The 24,050-nt window shown below is 45.2% G+C and overlaps 1 protein-coding gene and 1 pseudogene across 18 annotated transcripts in view; one reads left to right on the forward strand and one right to left on the reverse strand.

Annotated features, from left to right (window-relative positions):
* PDE8A (phosphodiesterase 8A) overlaps nucleotides 1-23,634 on the reverse strand; it is a 148,383-nt gene extending 124,749 nt beyond the window's left edge. For 5 of the 18 annotated variants that reach the window (XM_086364366.1, XM_086364365.1, XM_086364364.1 and 2 more), the window contains exon 1: nucleotides 19,976-20,501. In XM_086364366.1, the coding sequence (XP_086220492.1) occupies nucleotides 19,976-20,182 (207 nt within the window). In that variant the 5' untranslated portion in view covers nucleotides 20,183-20,501. Of the gene's footprint in view, nucleotides 1-15,670; nucleotides 15,778-16,852; nucleotides 16,958-17,954; nucleotides 18,038-19,975; nucleotides 20,502-21,120; nucleotides 21,755-23,483 lie in introns of those variants that run through there. The other 13 variants (XM_086364370.1, XM_086364367.1, XM_086364358.1 and 10 more) reach the window with 11 other exon arrangements.
* LOC147349604 (U5 spliceosomal RNA) lies at nucleotides 9,401-9,510 on the forward strand (annotated as a pseudogene).
* Nucleotides 23,635-24,050: the final 416 nt, after the last annotated feature.

Below are 24,050 nucleotides of genomic sequence, written 5' to 3' on the forward strand. Positions count from 1 at the left end.
AGCTTTCACACTGTAGCAAAGCTAGCCATATAAACAAGTGACCCCAAACCAAAGCTGTGTGATGACCCGGGAGTACCCGGAGATCCATTTGGGATCTGAGGCATAAATATCCTTGGCCTCTCAAAACAAACACAGGTTTTGGCACTGAAAACTGTTTTTTGGTTTACAGGCCAGCAAACCACGGCACCGCTGTTTATTTTTCCATTATCTGTATATTCAGCAGCACCGAAAGGACCGTAACAGCTTCCTACTCTCCTAACCCACTGGTGAGAAAATGCAATTCTGATCCATAAGCAAACAGACACCAGAAAAGTCTGTCACGTTTATGGTGCCTGACAAGTATCTTTCCACACCTTCTCTCCAACACTTGTTTCAACTATGAGGAACTGTGGTTCACGGACAAGTGACACAGCTTGTCCCAGCTGAGTACCAACACCAGAATGCAAACCCAAGTCTGATGCCAATTCCCTCTCCTCTTTGACTGTATCACTGAAAGAGGTATGTTCAGATTTCTGGACAAGCACTGGAGAATCAAGGGTTGGGAAGACACAAACAGAGGCAAGCCAGTTCCCTGGCATGTGTACCCTAAAGTGGGGGGCTACGAGCACTCATCTCGCGTTACTGCCATGCCTACTGCAGACTCTGGTGCACAGGGAGCTCTACGTAAATGTGGCCTGAATGAAGCAAGACTTTGTTATGATCCAATACCTCGTGGTCCAATAAAGAATCAGGGACCATCATGCCAACTCACCAAACCAGAGTTCTTCATGGAGATGGAAAGTTGAGGCGGAAATTCCTACACTGGGGAGAAATGAGACCAGAAGACCTCTAAAACACTTCCAAATCAGCCTCTGAAAACTAATCTCACTGGAGATCAGAGTCTCGTAGAAGTACTGACTGACTTTTTTGAGTATTAAAAGTGAGTGTATGTTGGCTCATACTGTCACCTACCAGGTGTCCCCATAAGAGTGTTCTGAGCCTCTGATAACACTGCTCGACTCACTGCCAGGCTGACCAAACCTCATGCACACCTTCATCCCAGGCAAGGCTTCACTGCAGCTTACTTCACTTGGAATCTCTGGCTTTTAAAGACTATTTCTTAATGCTAGAATAACAAAAAGACATGACTTCAGCGCTTCGGGAAGAAAAAGAAACAAAACCTTCTGCTTTTCCCTACAAATGTTAGGGCAGTAAAGAGAGCTGGTCAAGTACGTATTGAATGACTACAAAAACACTGTAGGTTCCCTGCATGCCAACTCCAAGTCCAAACGTATGAGTTACAAGAGAATAAATACACAGGTATAAAGAGAATAAAGACACAGGTATCTGTAAAGCAACTATCCTTCAATTTAAAAATTAAAAGAGAGAGAAAGACAGATATCTGTACATGACATTAAAATGAATACAGAACCATTCCGCAATACCCAACTCCACTAACAATATCCAAATTCTGATACCCAAATGATATCAGAAATTCCACGTGTTTGATTTCTTTTTTGCTTCTGATACAATCAAACCGCTAGACGGAGAAGGCGATGGCACCCCACTCCAGTACTCTTGCCTGGAAAACCCCATGGATGGAGGAGCCTGGTGGGCTGCAGTCCATGGGGTCTCGAAGAGTCGGACACAACTGAGCGACTTCACTTTCACGCATTGGAGAAGGAAATGGCAACCCACTCCAGTGTTCTTGCCTGGAGAATCCCAGGGATGGGGGAGCCTGGTGGGCTGCCGTCTATGGGGTCGCACAGAGTCGGACACGACTGAAGCGACTTAGCAGCAGCAGCAACAGCAGCAGAGTACACTATGCCATTTCCTCCTCCATAAAATGGAAGCTTGGCAAGAGTAAAGTTAAACATCTCACTAAGTAATAAAATTCTAACAAAATGAAAGATTTCGATACGTAAATGTAATTTATCTGGCCAAATTCATAAATAAAAATTTTACAAAAAACACAATGCTTTTTCATTACAGACTCCCCAAAAGGTCTTAAAACATGCTGTACCAGAATTATTTTTAAATCAAGACTCAAAAATAATAGATTCTCCACCTAAAAATAAACCCTAATAAAATGGTCACAGATATGCATAAAAACTTAAGATCGACACGGCAGCACAGTACTGCCATGTAAATTAGGTTTTGAATAACTTTTAATGACATGGGAAAATGCAGTGAGCTCTCTGTACCCACATGTAGAGAACCCACAGGTACACAGGGCCCACTGTGCTATACTATTTTATACAAGGGACTAGAGCATCCACGGACTTTGGCAAACCACTGGGGTCCTGGAATCAATCTCCTGAAGATACCACGGATCTTTAAAAAAAAAAAGATAACCAAGGATCGACTACAGTTTCAATTTATTATTAAATTTAAAAGTCAGGATATAAAACTGTACAAAGTACCTGCTTAAAATTTACATTTAAAAATTGATTCAATGGATACACACTACTATATATAAAATTATAAACAACGAGGACCTACTGTATAGCATAGGGAACTATATGCAATATCCCATAATACTCTATAATGGAAAAAAATTTGGAAAGGCTATATATATATAACTGAATCACTTTGGTGTACACCTGAAAACTGTAAATCAACTCTGTGTGTGTGTGTGTGTGTGTGTGTGTGTGTGTGTGTGTGTTAGTTGCTCAGTTGTGTCTGACTCTTTGCGACCCCATGGACTGTACTGTAGACCACCAGACTCCTCTGTCCATGGAATTCTCCAGGCAAGAATACTGGAGTGGGTTGCCATTCCCTTCTCCAGCGGAGCCTCCCGACCCAGGGATCAAATCCAGTCTCCTGCATTGCAGGTAGATTCTTTACTGTCTGAGCCACCAGGGAAGATTAAATCAACTATACTTCAATTTAAAAAAAATAGCAAAAAACAATTTTTTTAATTTAAAATTTCCTATGCATGCATAAGAACAAAGAATGCAAGGAGTTACTAATATATTATGTACAAATATCTTGAAGCATATTGTCTTAAAACCAAAAGCAAATATCACAGCTCAGGGTGAAGAACGAGACATGTTGCTATTAACATCAGGATAAAACGAAGATGCACATTAACACCATTATTATTTAACAAAGTTCTGAAACTCCAAGCCAATAAGAAAACAAGAGATGAAGTATTACTTTTACAAAGGAAAACACAAAACCATCAGTCAGCTAATAACATGAACATTTACCTCAAAAACCCAAGACACTATACAGTTAAAATTCATATATTTCACAACAACAACAAAAGACAATCAACTGAGAAACTACACGATTGTTTACTAAATTAGGTAACATCAATATATTTCATCTAATTGAAATAGTAGATTTAATAAAGATTCTGGCTACAACAGAATTATCCTATTAATAAAAAGGAATGAGACCCATATTAAAATATTTAAAGATAAATGAATAATAAATTCATACTTATGACAGAAGAATCCTATAAAGCTACCGATTCTTCTCAAATTACAGTGGATTTAACTCCAATACAGGCTTCCCTGTTGGCTCAGACGGTAAAAGAGTCTGCCTATAATGCAGGAGACCTGGGTTTGACCCCTGGGTTAGGAAGATCTCCTGGAGAAGGGAATGGCAAACAATTCCAGTATTCTTGCATGGAAAACTCCATGGACAGAGGAGCCTGGTGGGCTACAATCCATGGTGTTGCAAAGAATCAGACATGACTGAGTGACTTGCACTCACTAACTCCAATACAAACAAAATCTCCCCCAAATTTGAGAGTAGAACAAAATCATTCTAAAATTGATATGGAAGGATAGAGAAGAATGGGTTAAGGAAGCTTTCTTTAATGGGGCATAATGAGAAAAAGGATTAACCTTATCAGTTCAGTCGCTCAGTTGTGTCCGACTCTTTGCGACCCCATCAATCGCAGCATGCCAGGCCTCCTTGTCCATCACCAACTCCCAGAGTTCACTCAGACTCACATTCATCGAGTCAGTGATGTCATCCAGCCATCTCATCCTCTGTCGTCCCCTTCTCCTCCTGCCCCCAATACCTCCCAGCATCAGTCTTTTCCAATGAGTCAATTCTTTGCATGAGGTGGCCAAAGTACTGGAGTTTCAGCTTTAGCATCATTCCTTCCAAGAAATTCCAGGGCTGATCTCCTTCAGAATGGACTGGTTGGATCTCCTTGCCGTCCAAGGGACTCTCAAGAGTCTTCTTCAACACCACAGTTCAAAAGCATCAATTCTTTGGCGCTCAGCCTCCTTCTTCTTAACCTTATCAGACACTATTAAAACATATAAAGCTATAAAAATGAAGTCAGTGCTGTAACAGGGCGAGTAAGGATAGGTAATTAAAAATAGTGCAAAGATATGATAAAGGTGAGAGTATAAATCAACTGCGAATAAAAATAATCATCCACATAAAAAGATGCTGGAATAATGACTATTTTGGAGAGTTATGTCCACCAGGGAAGCCCTAAAAGTAATATTTTAAAACCCAACACATTCATTACCATTTGAGGCACCAACTCCTTACTATTAAAACTGTTAAAGGGAAAAATCAAGCACTTATACCTTATACTTATACCTTTCCAATAGGAACTGTATCTTATAGTAGTGATAGGCCTAACTGTTGAAGAAACTTCTGCTTTACAGAAGAACACTAACTACTTCATGGAAAAGTAAAATGAATTAGGAAACATCATTTCCTAATACCAGGGAGAACTGTTACTTTAGATAAGGATTATCAAGTGGTGCTATAAAGGAAGGGAGGCAGGCAGAAAGAGAAAGCTTAGGTGAACAGCTTATGGTGAATTAAACATTTGTAGGCACTTCCCTGGGGGTCCAGTGGTTAAGACTCCACACTTCGCCGAAGAGGGTGCAGGCTGATCCCCCGTTGGGGAACTAAAGTCACAAATGCCCTGGGGCACAGCCAAATCAATAAATAGACAGATACGCTTTAAACACACACACACACACACACATCTATATTATGCCAAGGGCCACAAGGTCACCTTCTAGTCATATGAAGAGAATCTATAAGTTCTAGTGGAGTAATCAGATGGTCATCACCCTAACCGAGCAGTCAATCTGAGCATCTGTAACGGTGGGCCAACAGGACATCGTGTATTTTCTGATGTGATTTGTGACTTGCCAATGATACAGCCTAACCCAAAACATCTAACTTTAATCCATGTTGGATGTGATTTCTAGTTTATAGGAAATACAGCAGATAGAGGGGAAAAGAAGGAACCAGTAAGATGAATCCAGAAATCAGGACCAAGGAAGTGGTCAGGTCTCTTCAACAACTCAGTGTAATGTAAAAGGTGGGGATGGGCAGGCTAGTTTAAAAGCAAGGTAAGGGTCATGACAAGCAGATGCAATGCAGGAGACATTTCTGGGATCACCGGGGATATTGGTATGGTATGATACAGCTATTAGATAAAACAAATTACTAAAATGGAAATATGCAGATTACTGGCTGCAAAAAGTCTACTGCCAAACAGTATGTACTTATGGTGGTTCCTCAAAAGATTAGAAACAGAATTACTATATGATCCATCAAGTTCACGCCCCAAAAGAATTGAAAGCAGGAATTCATAGATATGTATACCCATGTCTGTATGCAGTGTTATTCACAATAACCCGGAGGCAGAAGCAATCCAAGTGTTCATCAATGGATGAACGGATAAACTAAATGTGGTGTGTGCATACAATGGGATATTATTCAGCCCTAGAAACGAAACTCTGATACATGTTACAACATGGATGAACCCTGAAGACACTGTATTATGTGAAATCAGACAGTGACAAAGTATGTGCTCTATGGTTCCACTTACATGAGGGACCTAGGGTAGTCCAAAGGGAATGGTGGTTGCCAGAGGCTGGGGAGGAGGAAATTAAGAGTTTAACGTCTGAAGTTTTAGCTTTGGAAGATCAAAGGGTTCTAGAGGTTGACAGAGGTGGAGACTGTAGAAAAATGTGAATGTACTTAATGCCACTCAATTGTACACTTAAAAGTGATTAAACTGGTAAATGTTATGTATACTTTATAATTTTTTTAAAAACCATTATGTACTGTGTAATCTAATTTCAGTGGAAAAATGTAATTATATACAAAGATAGATGGGGGGAGGACAGGGAGACAGGGGAGGGAGAGAAGGAGAAGGAGATGGAGGGGGAGATAAAGAATCTGGAAGGACATGTACTAACATGTTATAATAAGTGATCTCTAGCTGTGGAGGCACTAGCTAATTTTCCATACTCTGTATACTGCCTCTGTAGTAAGACAGGATGTTGTATAAAGCAAATAAGAAAAAACATAAAAGGAAGAGTATAGATTTGATTTCACAAAAACATAAAATGTTTACAATTTTAAAAATAAAATATTCAGTAAAGAGAAAAAGACTAGAGAAAAAGATATGCAATAAGCATGAGTGATCAAAACTTAATTCCCAAACACATTAGAAAGCTCTTATAAAATTTTTTAAATTCTAAAACCCAGAGAAATAGGCAACAGACATAAATTCAGTGAAGGCAAAGTTCAAGTGTTCAAAACACACTTGGAAAATAAAAAGGTAACCATAAATGAAATAAATTATAACTAAAATACCAATACAAAATATCACTCTCCCACAATCGGATTGCTGAAAGCCTAAGAAGCACTATCATATACTCCTGTGATATTAAAATTTGATCACATCTTTCTGGAGGGCAATTTAACAATGTGGATCATGAGCCTTTAAAAGTTAACAGTCATGGGACTTCCTGGTGTGCAATAGGTAAGAATCCGCCTGCCAATGCAGGGGACACGGGTTCCATCCCTGATCCAGCAAGACTGCACATGCCTCAGGGCAACAATGCCCGTGTGCTGCAAATGCTGAGCCCACGCGCCTAGAGCCTGTGCTCGCAGCAAGGGAAGCCTCCTCAATGAGAAGCCCACACATCACAGCGAACAGCAACCCTGGCTCCCAGCAACTAGAGAAGCACGGCGCAGCAACAAAGACCCAAACAAAAAAGTTAATAGTCACAGTACTATGAATCACTCATACGTGAAACAGATGAATCTCAAAAACATAATGCGAAGTGAAAGAAATATTATATAAAAGATTGTATACTACATACTTCCACTTACTGCGAAACTCTTAAACAGACAAAGCTCACCTGTGGTGGGGAAAAAAATGAAAAGGTGGTTGCAAGGATGGCAGGAAAAGAGCCTGGGAAGGAGCAAGAGTGAACTTTCTGGAAAGACAATATTCTAACCTTGACAGAGGTTTGACTTACACAGATAAATGTATGCATCTGTCAAAACTCAGCAAATGCACAATAAATGTTTATGCATTTGACTGCATATAAATTTTATCTCAAAAGAAAAATCTAAATACTGGACTAATTAATGATATACACGCTGCAATATTTTAGGCAAAGTCTGCTGCTGCTGCTGCTGCTGCTAAGTTGCTTCAGTCGTGTCCGACTCTGTGCGACCCCATAGACGGCAGCCCACCAGGCTCCCCCGTCCCTGAGATTCTCCAGGCAAGAACACTGGAGTGGGGTGCCATTTCCTCCTCCATAGGCAAAGTACAGATGTCTGCAATTACTTTAAAATGCATCAAAGGAAAAAAAAATAAAATAAAATGCATCAAAGGAAAAGGAAGTAGAGACGACAGAGACTGACACACGCTTGTCTCCTGGCTTCTGTGGGCACTGCTTTCAAGACTCCCTCAGATACCAAGTCCATGGATGCAAAAGTCCCTTATATGAGAGGCACCGAAGTTACACACAACCTAAGTACAGCCTTCTGTATGCTTGTACTTTGAATGGCTTCTAGATTACTTATACCACCTAATACTATGTAAATGTTACATAAATTGCTGGAAACACAACGTAAAGGATATGTAAATCATTACCACAAGGCAAATTCAAGTTTTGCTTTTTGGAACGTTCTAGATTTCCCCTATCACCCCCCTCTCACACCCTCATTGGTTGAATCCCCAGAGGTAGAACCCATGGAAACAGATGGATGAGCATATATGATAAAGTACAGTAAAGAACATATATGATGCAACATATATGCAAGTAGAGTAAAATGCTACCATAAAATACAGAAGTTTGGGGTATACAAGTGTTCACTGCAAAATTCCTTCAAGAATTTTGACATAGTGTCTAATGAAATGTTAGAAATATTAGAAATACTAAATAATAGTCAATAGCCACAAGGCAGTCCTCTGGAGTGCTGGAATATTCCCTCCTGGTCTGGGTGGTCATTATATGTAGCATATATGGGTACAATTCAATCAAGCCACACTCTTTAAGATTCTATATACTTTGCTAACTGCATTTATACGTCAAAAAATGTTTAAATAAACAGCATTCAGAATAGGACTTCAAAGCATATGTAATTAATATACTCAAAAAGATAACAGAGTATGCTCTAACCAAAAAAGAAAGAAAACCATGAATTAGCAGTTATAAAAAGCACACACCATAAATCTTGAACACAGAAACTGCAGCATTTAAAAACTCAATGGACTAGATAGCTGAGTAGACCCTGAGGAATGACTCAGTGAGCTAAGAGAGTTCAAAAACCTTTACAGATGCCAGCACAGAGATGGGGAAGCACAAGTAGTACAGAAATACAGCACAAAGATGTGCCTACTCCCATGTGGGAGCAAGCTGCAGACGGGGAGTGAGGAGTGGGAGAGCACCGATCCAAAGAAGAACAGCTAAGTGTTTCCTAGAACTAATAAAGAACAAGTGAAGAATAAAACTATCAAGAAATATTTTAATTAATCTACATGAACGCAAGGCAACACCACCAATTTACGCGTTATCTATCTCCTGATTATGCAATTCAAGTGATCCATGTCCTTTTGCAAGTTTTCTAAGAAGAATATTACTTTTGTAATGAGAAAAATAAAAGCTTACTTTTCTTGTTTTGGTTTGTGGGGTTTTTTGTTTTCTATTTCACTTTTAATTGGAGGGTAACTGCTTTACAATATTGTGTTGGTTTCTGCCGTACTACAATGTCAGTCAGCTCTAAGTACACACACGTCCTCTCCCTCTTGAGCCTCCCTCCCACCCCTCCATGCTGTCACAGAGCACTGGGTTGAGCTCCCTGTGTTATAGAGTAACTTCCTATTAGCTATCTATTTTACATATGGTAATATATATGTAAACACTTATGAAATAAATCCAGAACCACGAGACAAGAAAGGCTTTTCTAAAAACTCCCCAGCCTCTCTTTCCTCTGGCTTCTACCCTATGCTATTACAGGAACCTGCTGCTGAAATAAGTTACCACGACCTTGGGCAAGTCATTTGATCTCTTTAAAGTTCTGCTTCTTTTAGGTCTTCAACAGGGAAAATAACGCTGTCCTTTCTACTTCACAGGAGTTTGGAGAACATCAAATGAGATAATGGATAAAAACTGCACTCAGTATAATCTGATTTCTCTTCAGATCAAATAAATCTTTCCCCTTTTAATGAAGATTTCCATGGAGAGAAACAATTCTGAGATTCACAGTCCAAGAGAACAAATTTCTTGTTACCAAAGGGGAAAGAGGGGAGGGATAAATCTGGAGTTTGGGATTAGCAGATACAAACTACTACATATAAAATAAACAAGGTCCTATTACTGTATAGCACAGGGAACTATATCCACTAACTTGTAATAAACTACAATGAAAAAGGATATATATATAAACTTGTTCACTTTGCTGTCCCCCAGAAACTAATACAGTGGAAAGCAACACAAAGTGCAAACCAACACAACAGTGCAAACCAACTATATTTCCATTTTTAAAAACCAGCAGCCAGTCACCTGGACAGCACAGTACAAACGGAGGCAGGCCATCAGTCCTGAGCTGCAGACCCCGTCTGCACCGCCCCTCACCCCTCACCCGCTGAACCCACTCCACTCCCCAGCCGGCTGGCGGGCAGGCCCTGCCTCCCTTCCCAGAGCACTGCACCACACCTTGCGCCTGGCCCAGCACCACAGCCCCGAGGCACACCCCACCTCCAGCATCAGTGCATCTTTCTCCTAAAACTTCATATAATATATTCATCCTGCAACCACAGTGTTGAAAATGAAAATGCTGAGGTTCAGAGGATGGACTCCGAACACCTCATCCTGGCTTTCAAGCCTCCCCTCCTGCCCCTGGTCAACTCCTCACTGCCTGTGGAACAGTCAACTCTCTACCCACCCAAGTCCTCGGGTCTTCTGAGCCGAGCCCCAGGCAGGCCAAGCCCCTCCCGCCTTCCGCCCTCTGCACCGATGATGGGCCCAGACCAAGATCCTGCCTGTTCCCTGAACACCCACTCCACCCCTCAGGCGCCACCCTCACTTCCAGGTCAGAGGCCCCACCTTTCCAGGGAAGACTACTACTGTCCTGAGGGCAGGGCCTCCTGCTTGGCTCCAGATCTTCTGTAGGAGGCACTCAAATCAACCTGCCAATCATTTCAGTCTGTAAAATAAACTTTCTCTGCCTAACTGAATTTTATAGTAATTATTTCTCTGGGTTTTCTTTATAGTTTTAATATAATATGCATGTGCATATCACATACATTCCCACATAATATACTGCTTAGCTATTAATCTTTAAAAGGGTCACACTTTACAAATTCTTCTCTAAGTTTTCTTTCAACATTGTTTTGAGACTGATCTATGTTGACACCGGTAGCTATAAGCTATAAGCCATTCATTTTTTTGCTTGTTTTCCCTGAACTTTGAACTTTCTCTTTTGTATTAGGGTGTAGCCAATTAACAATGTGATAGTTTCAGGTGAACAGCAAAGGGACTCAGCCACACACATGTATCCATTCTCCCCCAATCCCCACTGCCGTCCAGGCTGGCACATAACACTGAGTTCCATGTTAAGCCATTCATTTTCAAAGCTGAAAAGCATTCTTTTGCACAGTACAACTTATTCATCCATTATGTTGCTGAGGGATACTTGTGTTTTATCAAAAAGGTTGCTATTATCAATAAAAGCAATGCATCTATGAACATTCGTATCCATATCTCAGCACACATGTATTTCTAGGGTTAAAACTGCCAGCTCACAGGGTCGCATGTTTAGCTCTCCTCGGTAATGACAATGGTTTTCCAAGCAGTTGAACTGATTTACACTTTTACTTACACTGTTGAAGAATTCCTCAAAAATACTGTCAGGTTTTTAGAAGACACGGAAGCAACCTAAACATCCACCAACAGAGGGATGGATAAACAAGATGTGGTACATAAATACAGTGGAGTATTACTCAGCCATTAAAAAAAAATGGAATAATGCTATTTGCACCAATACAGATTGAATCTAGAGACTGTCATACTGAGCGAAATAAGTCAGACAGTGAAGGAGAAATATCGTATGACATCCCTTACATGTATAATCTAAAAAGAAATGATACAAATAAACTTTAAAAACAGAAAGAGACCCACAGACTTGGAGAACAAATTTATGGTTGCCGGGGTGGAGGAAGGCATGGGGGGCAGGGTTAATTGGGGAGTTTCGGACAGACACACACACACTGATGGGTTTGAAATAGACAGCCAACAAGGACCTGTTGTATAGCACGTGAAACTCGACTCAGTGCTAAGTGGTGGCCTGGATGGGAGGGAGATCTGAGGGAGAATGGATATGTGTGTATGTATGGCTGGGTCACTTCACTGTTCACTTGAAATTGTCACAACATTGTTAATCAGCTATACCTCAGTACAAAATAAAAAGTTAAAATACTGTAAGGCTTTTAAACATTTGCCCATTTGGTGGGTATAAAATGTTATTTCATTGTGGTTTTAATTTGCATTTCTCCAATGAGGCTGACATTTTTCACACATTTATTGGCCATTTGGTTTCCTCTTTAATGAGCTCCTTGTCCAAGTCTTTGCTTATTTTTCAATTAAACTTTTTCTTATCTATTGTAGGAGTTCTATATATATTCTGAATACTAATCCTTCATTGGTATTAGGTGTTGCAAATGTCATCTTTCAGTTTATGGTTTCCTTCCTTTTCACTCTCTTTTGTTGAGAAGTTCTTTATTTTAACCTACTTGAATTTATCACCCTTTTCCTTCCACGTAAATGCTTTGAGTAACTTATTTAGTGCAAACAGGAGACTGTTTCTCATTTGGGCTTCCCTGGTGGCTCAACGGTAAAGAATCCACCTGCCAATGTAGGAAGCATTGGGTTCAATCCCTGGGAGAGTTAGATCCCTTGGAGAAGGAAATGGCAACCTACTCCAGTATTCTTGCCCAAGAAATCCTATGGACAGAGGAGACTGGCAGGCTACAATCCATGGGGTGGCCAGAGAGTCGGAGGTGACTTAGTGACTGAACAACAGAACCCAGAAACCGTGATGACACATTTATATTTCCTTTTAATACACTGTTAAAATGAAAACTTCAAAAAAGGAAGTTATATAAACAATTAACACATGAAAACATTCACAAAATGATTAGCCATCAAGGAAATGAAAATCAAAACCACAAGGACATATCACTACACATCCACCAGAATGGCTAAAATTAAGACTGATAACACCAAACTGGGCCAAGGATGTAGACCAACCAAACTTTCATTATACACTGTTAGTGGGAAGGTGAAACTGGGGAACCCTGAAGAAAGGTCAAGCAGTTTCTTAGAAAGCTAAACATAATAGATAATAGCTATCCTATGACCCAGCAATTCCACTTCTTGACATTAACCCAAGAAAGATGAAAGTACATGCCCACGTAGTAATTTATACCAAAATATTCATAGCAGCTGTACTCTTAGTAGCCGAAAATGGAATGCAGGCCTAGCATCCACTGACAAGAGAATGAGTACGTGAACTGTGATCTAGTCACACAACAGAGTACGACTCAGCAAGAAGGAGCCACCTACTGACCCATGTGACACAGATGAGTCTCAAAAATACTATGCTGAAGCCTTAGACAAAAGAATACATTCAAGGCTCTATCTCTATGAAGCCTAGAATAGGCAAAAATACTTTATAATGGAAAAAAATATAAGAACTGTGGTTGCTGATGGGTAGGGTTAGGAATGGAGAAGGAGCACAGAGAACTTTCTGGGGTGACAGTAATATTCTGTATCCTGACAGAGATTCTGCATTACATAAGCATACACATTTGTCAAAAAAAAGAGACAAATTTTGAATTCTAGGTGATATACATAGTGAAGTGTTTAGGAGTTAAGTATATTGATGTATGCAACTTACTTGGAAATGGCTCCAAAAATAAAACAGATTTCTGGGTGGATAGAGAATGATAAAGCAAACAAAGGCAAGTGTTACCTACAGAATCTCGGTGGTGGGTACACATGTGAGAATTCTTTCAACTTTGCTATATGTTTGAAATTTTTCAAACTAATAAAATATTAGGGGAAAGATAAAAATATATTTTTAAAAGGAAGAGATTTGCTTTAAAAAAGAAGCAGATAGAGGGTTTCCCTGGCAGTCCAGTCCACACTGCCAATGTAGGCGGCTTGGGTTCAACCCCTGGTCGGGGAACTAAGATCTCCCACACTGTGCTGCACAGTCAAAAAAAAAAATTAAATATAAGCAAATATATTTAAGCAAAGTTTGTCCTTGAGAAAGGTAACTGAAAGAAAAAGATCAATCCTTACATGTACTGGTGCTTTGGAATTAACAAAACATATGCACACAGACTATTTTAAATGATCTTCACCAAAATCCAGGTATTCTAGTCTCATTTTATGCTTGAGAAAATGTGGGTCAGAACTTGCTAAATATCACACAGCTGGTACCTCATGGTGCTGGCTTTAAAAACACACACCTGTGGCTCCTCCACTTCTATTCTTTCCAACACACCTTACTTGGGAGCTGCTATAAACCTCAAACATGTGAAGACCATGTGGAAACCGTCCATGGGCCTCCAGCCCTTCGCTCGTCCCAGGAGCAAAGGACAAGGCTGAAGCAGTGCTGCACTGACGAGCAGGACACGAAAGGGAGATGCGTGCTGACAGGCAACGAGCACCATCTTAACCGAAGGTGAATTTTCAACCCACACAGAATAAAAGCGGACCGTTCCCGCTCTGTCCATGGGGTTCTCCAGGCAAGAATACTGGAGTGGGTTGCCATGCCCTTCTCCAGGGATCTTCCCGACCCAGAGACTGAACCCGGGTCTCCTGCATTGCAGGCAGACTCTTTACTGTCTTAGCCACCAGGGAAGTCCTGGTGTTCTTTGAGCCCATCCAGAAAGTGTGGGGAAAGCTGAGCTTGCCTTTCCGTCTATGCGGATGAGGCCTGTAGCAAAGAAACTCCAGCACAAGACTTGTCAAAACAGCTCTCTCCCAAGATAGTCCAGCACTCATCTTATAGAGCAGAACAGAAGCAGAGCAGAGGGACGGGACCCAGGCACGTTTGCTCAACCCTGACACGGCCAACATGAGAGGCAAAAGCTTTACTGATCACCCTGCGGATTAATCACTGGCTTCAGGGTATTTTGGCTTTTTGTTAAAGCATAACACACCCCAATAATTTCTGTTAAATTTAAACAGGTGAGATAGATCCATGGAATAGAAATAAAAGCCCTTTCAGCCTTAGAGACGGGTGTATTTATCCAAACACCTACTCAGTGCACCAAATGCTTTGGGAACTGTACTGAAACCAGTGCATAGCCCCTGACCTCCAGAGGCCTATCATCAAGCAGCAGGCTTGGGAGAGAACTCTGAGCCCACGAGAGCTATAGGAGAGGTGGCAAGAGCAGAGGAGAGTGCAAGTGCAACCGAGGGCTCAAGACAGGACATGTACGTGTGGAACTGGGGGCAGAAGAAGGGGTGAGGGGTTGCCCTCCAGGCTGGCTCCTACGGAGGTCCTAGCTAAGGAAGGCTACCTGCAGCCTGAGCAGGAAAGGGAGGAGAAAGCAGCCCCGAGGGATGCCTGCCGACTGATTATAGAGAGTTAAGAGGGGAGATTAGAGGCATTACCTGGGACAGGGCCAAATACAGCTGCAACATCCACAGACATGAGAACCTAAGCTAGGACTGGATCTCCACAGTAAATCAAGACTTGAAATTTTAATAACAGATTCAGGATGCCTGCTTAAAGCCCAGGTGGACCCACGATGCTCATAGCTGAGTGGGAGGCCAGAGAATGGTGGATATAACACTGGGACAGGTGGTTGGTTATCAGAGCAACCAGCCAGGAGATAAGCACCAGGAACAACGGATTTGCATCCCTGCTTAACTGTTTGCCCTGGGTGAGTTTCTAACCTCTGGCACCTTATTTGCAGAAAGGAAATGACACCAGCCACCTCAGAGGGCTGAAGAGAGATAAGGTCCGCAAGGCATCCAGCAAAGTGCCTACAATACAGGAGGCATCGAGGAAAGCCAGGTGCAACTCGGACGAAGAGCTTGCACTCCAGAACCTCAGAGTCCGAGGCCTCCTACCACCAACCCCTGTGCACGGAGAAACCAGGCGGGAGCCACCAACGGTGGACACACCCAAGGGCTTACCCATGTGCCAGTCAACTTCTCCCTCTGTTCTCTGATTTCTTTTTAATTTTTAAAAATACTCTGTCCTTTAAGGCATTTTAGGTAATTCTGAGATGACTGCCTCACCCCATGGCCTCACATCCCGAACCATCCCCTACGGAAGAACCCAATCCAAACAGGCAAGCAGTCCAAGGGGTCACCAGCATCACAAGACACTTGACAGGGAACGTTTGTGCCAGAAGGGACCGAACACTCACTTCAGCAAGGAGACAGTCAAGGCCGGCCGAGGGTAGGTCTGAGCTGACAGAGCTGTGACCTTCATCACATCACGCTTTTACAGTTATGGTGGTAATGACATTAGGCACTAAAAAAAAAAGTGTATAATACAAAATATTTTATGTATATAATAGGCATTCAAGAAAATTTAAAAAGCAGTTATCTTTATAGCTAGGCTTAGCAAGATAATGAGATTCTATACACCAAAAGGCATAAGAACACAAGGGATTAGAGAACTCAGAGCCCATGAGCTCAAGATAAAATTCTAGTCACTTACTTCAGGAACAGAAAGTTGGGTCCCATTTTCTCAACTATGCTTTTACAGGGAAACTTTCAGTACTTTATATAATCTATAATTCAAGGGTCAATGACCCTAACTTGGGGGGGGGGCGGTGCAGGGAGAGTGGTCACTCAGGTCACACAAAAAGAAGACTTCACTTTCTTTTAGGGAAATATAAGAGTTGGATTAATCCACTCTATATATTAACAGCAGACAACAAATTTTACTCCAGAGCTAGGAAACACTAAGAAACCAGCAAATTTTGATGGCCTAGGATGATTCATGTCACCAATTTTATGGAGGATGGTGGGCTGGCGGGGAAAAGGAGGGAGAAAAGACTGGGAAGAAGGAGAAGGTGGTGAAAAATTAAGAGAAAACTAGGTGGAGGGAAAGAAAATGACACAGCAAATACTAGAGAAGGACAAACGGCGAGTCAGCCTGAGAGCTGACGGCAGTAACCCCTGGTCAGAGGTCAGCGTTGGCCGCGCCGTTACCGGTCACCTCTGTGTACTGCCCACCCGGCTGCACTAATCCTTAAGTCTTCACGGGGAAATCTGGGCTCACCAGAGCAAAGATGGATTATTTCCTGGGTACAAAAGCGCTGAAAGAGGAATACCAGACACTTGCAAAAACTCAAGTCTAAATTCTACAGCCTTCACTCTAGTTAAAACTGGCTTCTATTTCTCCTTTACTAGGACTGGCTGGATTTTCCACTTCTAACAGCCTAGTTCACACAATTCTCCAATTCAACCAATGTCTGTGGAAGGCCTACTGTCTGGGGTGGGGGAAGGGGGGCGGACAGTGGGGCGGACACAGCAGAACAAAACAGAGGGGCTGCCCCTTCACAGGGCTGATGAGTGACACAGGGGGAGGGCGGACCCACCTTTAGTTGTTCCCTGCGTGTCTCCAGAAAGGGAGCTGGGGAGCAGAAGGTCTCCTTGGACACTCCCGCCCCCACACTCAGATCTTTCAAGGGCAACTCAGAGTCCTAGCCAAGGAGAAGGAAAACGGAGTAAATCTAAAGACTGACAAGAAAATATTAAATGTTACAGTTAAAGTGCACCCTGATTCAAAACAAAACAAAACTGTAAGTGTTCAAACTGAACACAGCATTCATTATCTGTAACCACAGAGACTATAACTCCTGAAATGAATAAACAGCCAGCGTATTTTTAGTAATACTTAAATGAGTTCATAAAGATGAGCCAACCTCCTGTATTACGAGATCCTGAAGTACCTTTGGAATCATTAAGAAGCAAGTTATATTTACTGAGTTGTACTGTTCAGTATATTTCTTGCACTTTGAATACTGGTTATCTCATGTTAGGAATCACGACTTAACATGTGGCCTGCCTAAGGTACACCGCAACAAATGGGCTCCATAATCAAACACATTTGGGAAGTGTTGCACATTCTGAATACGGCTTGGAGGTTCACAATGTGTTTCAGGAAATTAAGTTTTCGACAAATCCTGTATTACAGAAATCTGACAAATTTAGCCTGAGCCAGTATTTCCCTAACTTGACCACAGACCCTTTATTCATTTAATACTTATTAATGGTCCACAAATTGCTTCATGGAACACACGTGGGATACGCTACAGGTGCAGGGGATGCAGTGCTTAATTAATCTGAAAATACAACTGATTATCAATCTCCCAAGCATTCTGATGAACTGGTGTTTACTACATGGTATAGAAATACAAAAACTTCCCCAGTGAATTTCTGACTGGAATTCACTCAATAAGCTGACTTACTATATTTTAATAAGAAGTTATTTTTTAATGAGCTAAAATTGGATCTTTGTATGTTTATATAAGGGAATTTAAGTTCATTGTGTAATAATTTGACTTTGCTAAATTGCTGAAAGCTTATCTTCTCTAAACATGGGTTTTTAAATTTCCAGAACATACTGAGTATCTTAATTTCAGAAGACTCATTCCTTTAAAGGGAAAAATAGTGAATTAAAAATATGCTGATATTTACCTCTGCCTGTCACTTGACAGGGCGTGACCTGGCGACTAAACCACCACCATCACTTGATCTGGGCTCCCTGGTGGCTCACTAGACAGGCCTAATCACAAACATCTGTAACTGAGATGCGGCATCAACATGCTGGAGTTCATGAATAACAAGCATGGGACTATTGATTCTGTGGCTGTGGTGTTATTTATAATTTGGCTCCTCCTCTTGAAAAACTAACCTTAAATCCTGCACCGGAGGTTTTACAGAATCCAATTCCAGTGACTGAAAACGTTTCATCATTCCGTTAACAACAAAAATCAAACTCAACATTTATTTAGCACCTATTATATGCATGCCACTGGATTAAGCACTGTAATGATGAATGTATTTTTCCGGGTCCCCACTCAAGACAATGGTCTGACAAGACTCTTAGAAACTCAGGGGTTCTCCTGACAATGTGGGTGGCAGAGAGCAAACTGCTGCACTTACAGATGCTTACAAGACACCTGAGTGAATTTAGGACATCCACAACTGCCCCCAGTAGGCCAATAAGGCACAAGACTTCTTGAAAAACTACTGGTGTTAACTAAAACCTTACTATTACTTAATGCAAGATAACCAATATCAGATCTGGGTCAAAAACTTGAAAGCAGTTAAAGCTTCGCTATTCAACTTCACCTGTGTAACACTTTAAAAAAAAGAAAAAGCCAGTTAGGTAGCTTACTTAACCCACAAGCATTACAAAGGTATTAAGTGCAGCTTAGGTAAGTAGTTCAAAACTATCACAGAGTTCTTCAATGACTCTAGGACTCCCAAATCGGAGGAATAGAGTGAACCTGAATTTTCAGAGAGCGTATGAGAGGGGAAGAGTGTTGCATCTACGTTATGCAACACTGAAAAAGACTTTTCACTTTCATGTAGAAAAGGAATGATGACTGCTGGAAATTTAAGAGAGAAAATGAACCAATTTCTAACCCTCTAACTGGAAGATCTAGCAGTAAGCAAGAAAATCAAGACAATTCTACAAATTACTCTTAAAACACAGCAGCAAAGAGACTGATGAGCCTCAACAATCTATATAGCCGTGCATACAGGAATATTTCCCCCTAGATTAATACATAAACAAAAGCATGAATTCCAGCTCTAAAATTTCAAATCAGAGAACCAGAAAGCGTCTGCAGTCTGTCTTCACGAACTTTTTTTCCTTTTTTAAAAAAGGAAAAACACCTTTCCTTTAGAAAACCTTAACAAAGACGAAGCCCAGAAACTTTGGCAAAACACAGTCAAGGCAACAGGCGCTGGAGAAGACACGCAATTTAAAAAAGTTACCAAATGTCCCAGTAAGACTGGTTGATAAATTAACTTCGTTCTGCTGAATGCTTCAAAAACTGTGTTTCTGATAGTATTTTCTAATTACACAGGCTTTAAGAACAACATGTATGCTAATAAACGGGGACCTCAAATACATGTGCAATGAAGCAAAGCTGATATTCCAGATTACATTTTAAATAGTTCAAAGAAAATGGAAAACTGCAACTGCAGGCTTGCGCAAAGCCCAAACCGGGAAAACACAACTGGGCGGCAGGGTCCAGTACCCCGGCTTCGCAGGCTGGCCGCCCTTCCCTTCCACCGGGAGAACCAGAAGAACAAAGTTCACACTGACTGAACGTTCAGGGTCGCGCCAGAATATCCGGGGCGGGGGGCGTCCTCCGCACCCGCTGTCCGGTAGGGAATGGATTCAAGCGCCTCGGTCAAGTTCACAAGACGGCACGACAGACGTGCCCCAGGAACCGACGCCGCGGTTCAGGGAGCGTCCTCCTCACAACTCGGCTAAGCGGGGCCCCCAGGACCGGGGTCGGTCCTCCTCCCGGCGCCGCCCGGGCCAGGACAGTCCGCGGGCGTCCGTCAAAGCCGAGCGAGAGGGCAACGCGGCCGAGGACGGAGCCCCGCCCGGCCCTGCGGGAAGGCTGCCGCCCCGCGGGGCCCGAGTTTCACCGCGGACCGCAGTCCCGGAGCCGCCCGCCCGCCCGGCGCCCCTTTACCTTGCTGCCGTTGCCTCCGCGAGGCTCGGACTCTGCGAGGCTGGAGCCGGGGGCCCGGGTCGAGGCGGCCGTCTTCTGGCCGGGTGGGAGGCTCGGCCCACCGGGCGGGAGCGGCGCCGCCGCGGGGCCCGGCACGTCCTCGGCCTCCTTGCCGCCGGGGTACACCCCACGGCTCTCGGAAATGTGGATGCTCGGGGCGCAGCCCATGCTGGCGGCAGCGCCGCGGACACGCTGGCGGGCAGCCGCGATCCGGTCAGTAAACGGCCCGCCCGGCGCCTCGGGGCCGCCGCGTGCGCCGTGTCATCTCCGCCTGGGCGGGCGGCGGCGGCGAGCGCGGGTCTCCCGTCAGGAAGTGCGGCCGCCCCTTTTATCGCGGTGCGGGCGCGGCGGCGGCGGAGGCGGCTGCGGCGGCGGGGAGGGGGCGGTGGGGCGGGCAGCGCACCGCGGCCGCCCCTCCGAACATGCCCTTCCAGAGGAGGGAGCCGCCGGCCGTCTTCCCTCACATCGCCGCGCTCGCCTCGGCCGCGCCGCGCTTCCGGGGAATTTCGGGGGAGGAGATTTGCGCTCTCCCGGCCCGAGAGCCGACAAGTCCCCGCCGCGCGAGCGACGCCGCCCTCGCCGTGAGGCGGCGCGACCCCCCGGGGGAGGTGTGCTCCCGGCTACGCCCGCTCCGGCTCCGGAGGCGCTGTGGCCGGCACCTCCGGAGGCCCCGGGCTCTCACGTCCCTCCGCCGGCCGCCCCACGGATAAATGCCCTTGGTCCGAGGGCTGGTGGCGGAGAAACCTAGACTAGATCTCTGGCGGTTGAGCGGTGCGGGCCGGAAGAATCCCGTCGGGACAGCAAGGCCGCGTCCACCCCGGGAGGGACGGAGGGACGCGGACCTGAGGCCGCGCCGTCGAGAAGCGCTGAAGCGGCGGCGCTCGCCCAGGAGCTGCGGGCGGCGCGGCTCCGGCTCCGCATTCCGGGCCGGGTCTTGCCGGCAGCACGCCGCGCCCAGCCCCCAGCGGTGACCTCCAGCGGGTGCTGGCGTCAATGCAAAGCAGCTGGGGTGCCCGCCGCCGCCTCCCGGCTCCGCCCGCCACGGAGCATGCGCGGCCACGACGGGAGGGGCGCGCGGCCAGGCTGCCGGAGGGAAAAGGACTTACCCATGGCTGCACGTGGTCACCCCCGAGCCAGTGGTCTTGATCTCCGGCCTGTGGCCACTAAAACCCATACCGCAGGGTTCGAATCCCGGCTTCGGAACTTAGCAGATGTGTGACTTCGGTCAGGGCCCTGTCACTGAGCCATTCAAGAGCCAGGAGGGCGGGGGCGGTGACGGGTGTTACTGACTCGGGCTCAGTCCGTGTCCTCGCGCGCCAAGACCTGGAGCCCTAGGCCCGCCTACACCGGCGACTGGGAGGCTGGGATGACAAGAAGCCACATTTCGTGGCAGGCTGGGGATGCCCTCCTACTCGTCCTTAACCAGAGGAGGCCTGTGATGACGCCAGACGCGTTGGCAGAAGGGCACCCCACACACATCGCCACCCGCTCACTGTGTGACCTTGGGCGAATCCCTTAGCCTCTCTGTGCTGGGTCTCCTCCCACGATAAACTGGAGGGTGGCACCCCTGGGTGTGCATCACGTACCCTGGAGTTGCCCACCTCGGACCCACCCTCACTCCCGCCCCTCCATCCCTGCGGCTCGCGGTCAGCCGAGACCCCGGCACAGCACGGCTAGTCCCTTTCCTCTGCCGCCGTCCACACCTTTCCTAGCGCGGCCCTGGAACGACCCTGAGGTGCCGCCCACTCCCGCCTTGGTCCCGGCTACTCTGAAGACCTGGAGGGGTATTCCGGGCTGGAGTCCCTGCTGCGGCGCTGGCACTCCCGCAGGGGCTCCAGCGCCGGGTACCCTGCGGCGGCTCAGGCTTCAGGGTACCAGGGAACCGAAGATCCACAGCCCCCGTGCCCCCTCCAGCAGGGATCTTTAGGGCCCGAGGTGGGCACCGGGCAGTTCCCCGAGGGCAGCCGAGCAGAAAGGCCCGGTAACCGGGGAGCAGCTTCCCGCTACCCGCTACCGCTATCGGCCCTCTTTATTAGCCTAGCTGGCCCAATCCACTGGCACATGATTTACATTATCAAGTTCAAGCACATTTAGCAATAATCATAATACCCTCCCTGCCTTATAAAAGTACCAACGGCTTAATGACGATGTCTTAAAAGACACAAGGGATGATTTTTACTATCACCAGTAATTCTACCAAAACTGCAGTATTTTCTGCCTCAGTGCTCCTGGATTTAGAAGGTAATTTTTTCAGGCAGAACCTGACTCTTCTAAATAAAGAGTAATTGGTGAAGAAAATGCTTTCAACCATCACAGAGTTTGAAAGTCTGTCTCAAATCCTCTGTCCTCCCTGCCCTGCCTCACTGAGAAGTCTGGCCTTGATGACTACCAGCACTGACCTTGCCTCCTTCCAGCACTCCAGGGTGCTGCCTGGGCCCACCTTCTAATACAGGACATTGTTGTCCTGGCCTCTCTCTGGAAATCCTTGAGCCCTGCTCTAATTACGGGTGAGGACACTTACCCCCAGCTGACCCTGATCCCATTATCCATAGCTGGCCTCCTGCGCTGCCCTGTGCTGTCCTGAGCTGGTCACTTACCCTCTGTTCTCAGAGAACTGTTGCATAGCCACATTAACTGATTTCCAGGTCTGCAATTTAGGAATGCTAAACTTAGAGACCTAAAACCAAGAATGAAGTAGGAGAAGGCAGGAATGGTGGGAGACATTTGCCTACTTCTGGGGTCACAAGGAGCAACCCCCCACTCACTTTCATCCATACTCTGGAACTCAGTCTGGAACACTCCAGGAAGTCACAGCTTCCCCCCTCACCTCAGCTTCGACTGCCTAGCATCAATTCCACCACAGCCCTCCTTCCCTGGCCATCATCTGAACCTCAAAGTCCCTGAACACTTCTCTACCCAGTTTCCCCAGACCTCAGTGACAAGGGACACAAAAGGAGTCACGGTGACAGAACTAACCCAAACCTCACTGGCATGTGCCACTCACTGGCTCACCCAGGACTCCTGAGCCCCTGTGAAGAATCCCTCCATGTGGATGTGTATGGAGAGAGCTCACACACAACCCCACTCCTGCTACAGGAGAAGCACCCCCAGCCATGTGGGTACCTGGAAGTTGGTGGCATGCAGGAGAACATACTCCCCCACCACCCCAATCCATTCTCCCCCACAACTGCAGGGACCCCCAAACAGGACTGCTTGACCCCTCACCAGGCTCAAACTTGTCAATGAATGTCGACTTCAGTTCTTATTCTGCATGAGGTCTACGGGACTGGGAAAGGACTCAGCCAAGGGACAGAGGCCAGCCTGGCACCCCCACTCCCACCCCCCCCCCCACACACAGGCCATTTCCAGGAGACTCCTCAGTCCTCTGACCCCCTCCCCAGTTCATGAGAGACATGAAGATGCAGCGTTCCACGCAGCTTTATTCTATGTAAAACCCAAACCAGCTTACTTTCCTCGCCTCTCACTCGTAAGCTGATCCTTTTCTTTACAACTGGTGCTCCCTCCGGCTTTATTTCCTCCCCTGGGAGTCAGCATTCAAAGGCTGCTCCTGGCAGCCATGGCACCCAGTGTTCCGCTCCTCTCCTTGCCTCCCCTGAACTGGGCTGGAAGCAGCCAAGAGCGGGAGAGATCCCACACCCTGAGGTGCGAATCCCAGTCCTGCCACACGCCCTCTCTCCAAGCCACTTTCCTTCACTGTAAATCTAGGATTAATGATATCTACCCTTCAGGGATTAAATAGGCTAACTGATGTCAGATGCCCAGAATAATTACTGAGCGCCTGTGTCTTAGCTTTTGCCAGCTTCTCCTGGGTCCTTTCAACACCATCTTCCTGCAGGCCTGCCCCTAGACTGCCAAAAACTGCTGGAGGAAATAAAATTACCCAGAGGATCCATACCACTATACATCTGTGGCGTCAGACTTCGGTTCATCTCTCTAAATTGCAAGGTTTTGTACAATGTGATTTTTAAATCTTCTTAAATCACGTTCATATGTGCTAGAAAAATAGTAAAAAAAA

This window comes from Bos grunniens, chromosome 21, assembly GCF_055505025.1.
Source record: "Bos grunniens cultivar Pamir isolate PY7600 chromosome 21, Bosgru_T2T1.0, whole genome shotgun sequence".
Taxonomy (NCBI): domain Eukaryota; kingdom Metazoa; phylum Chordata; class Mammalia; order Artiodactyla; family Bovidae; genus Bos; species Bos grunniens.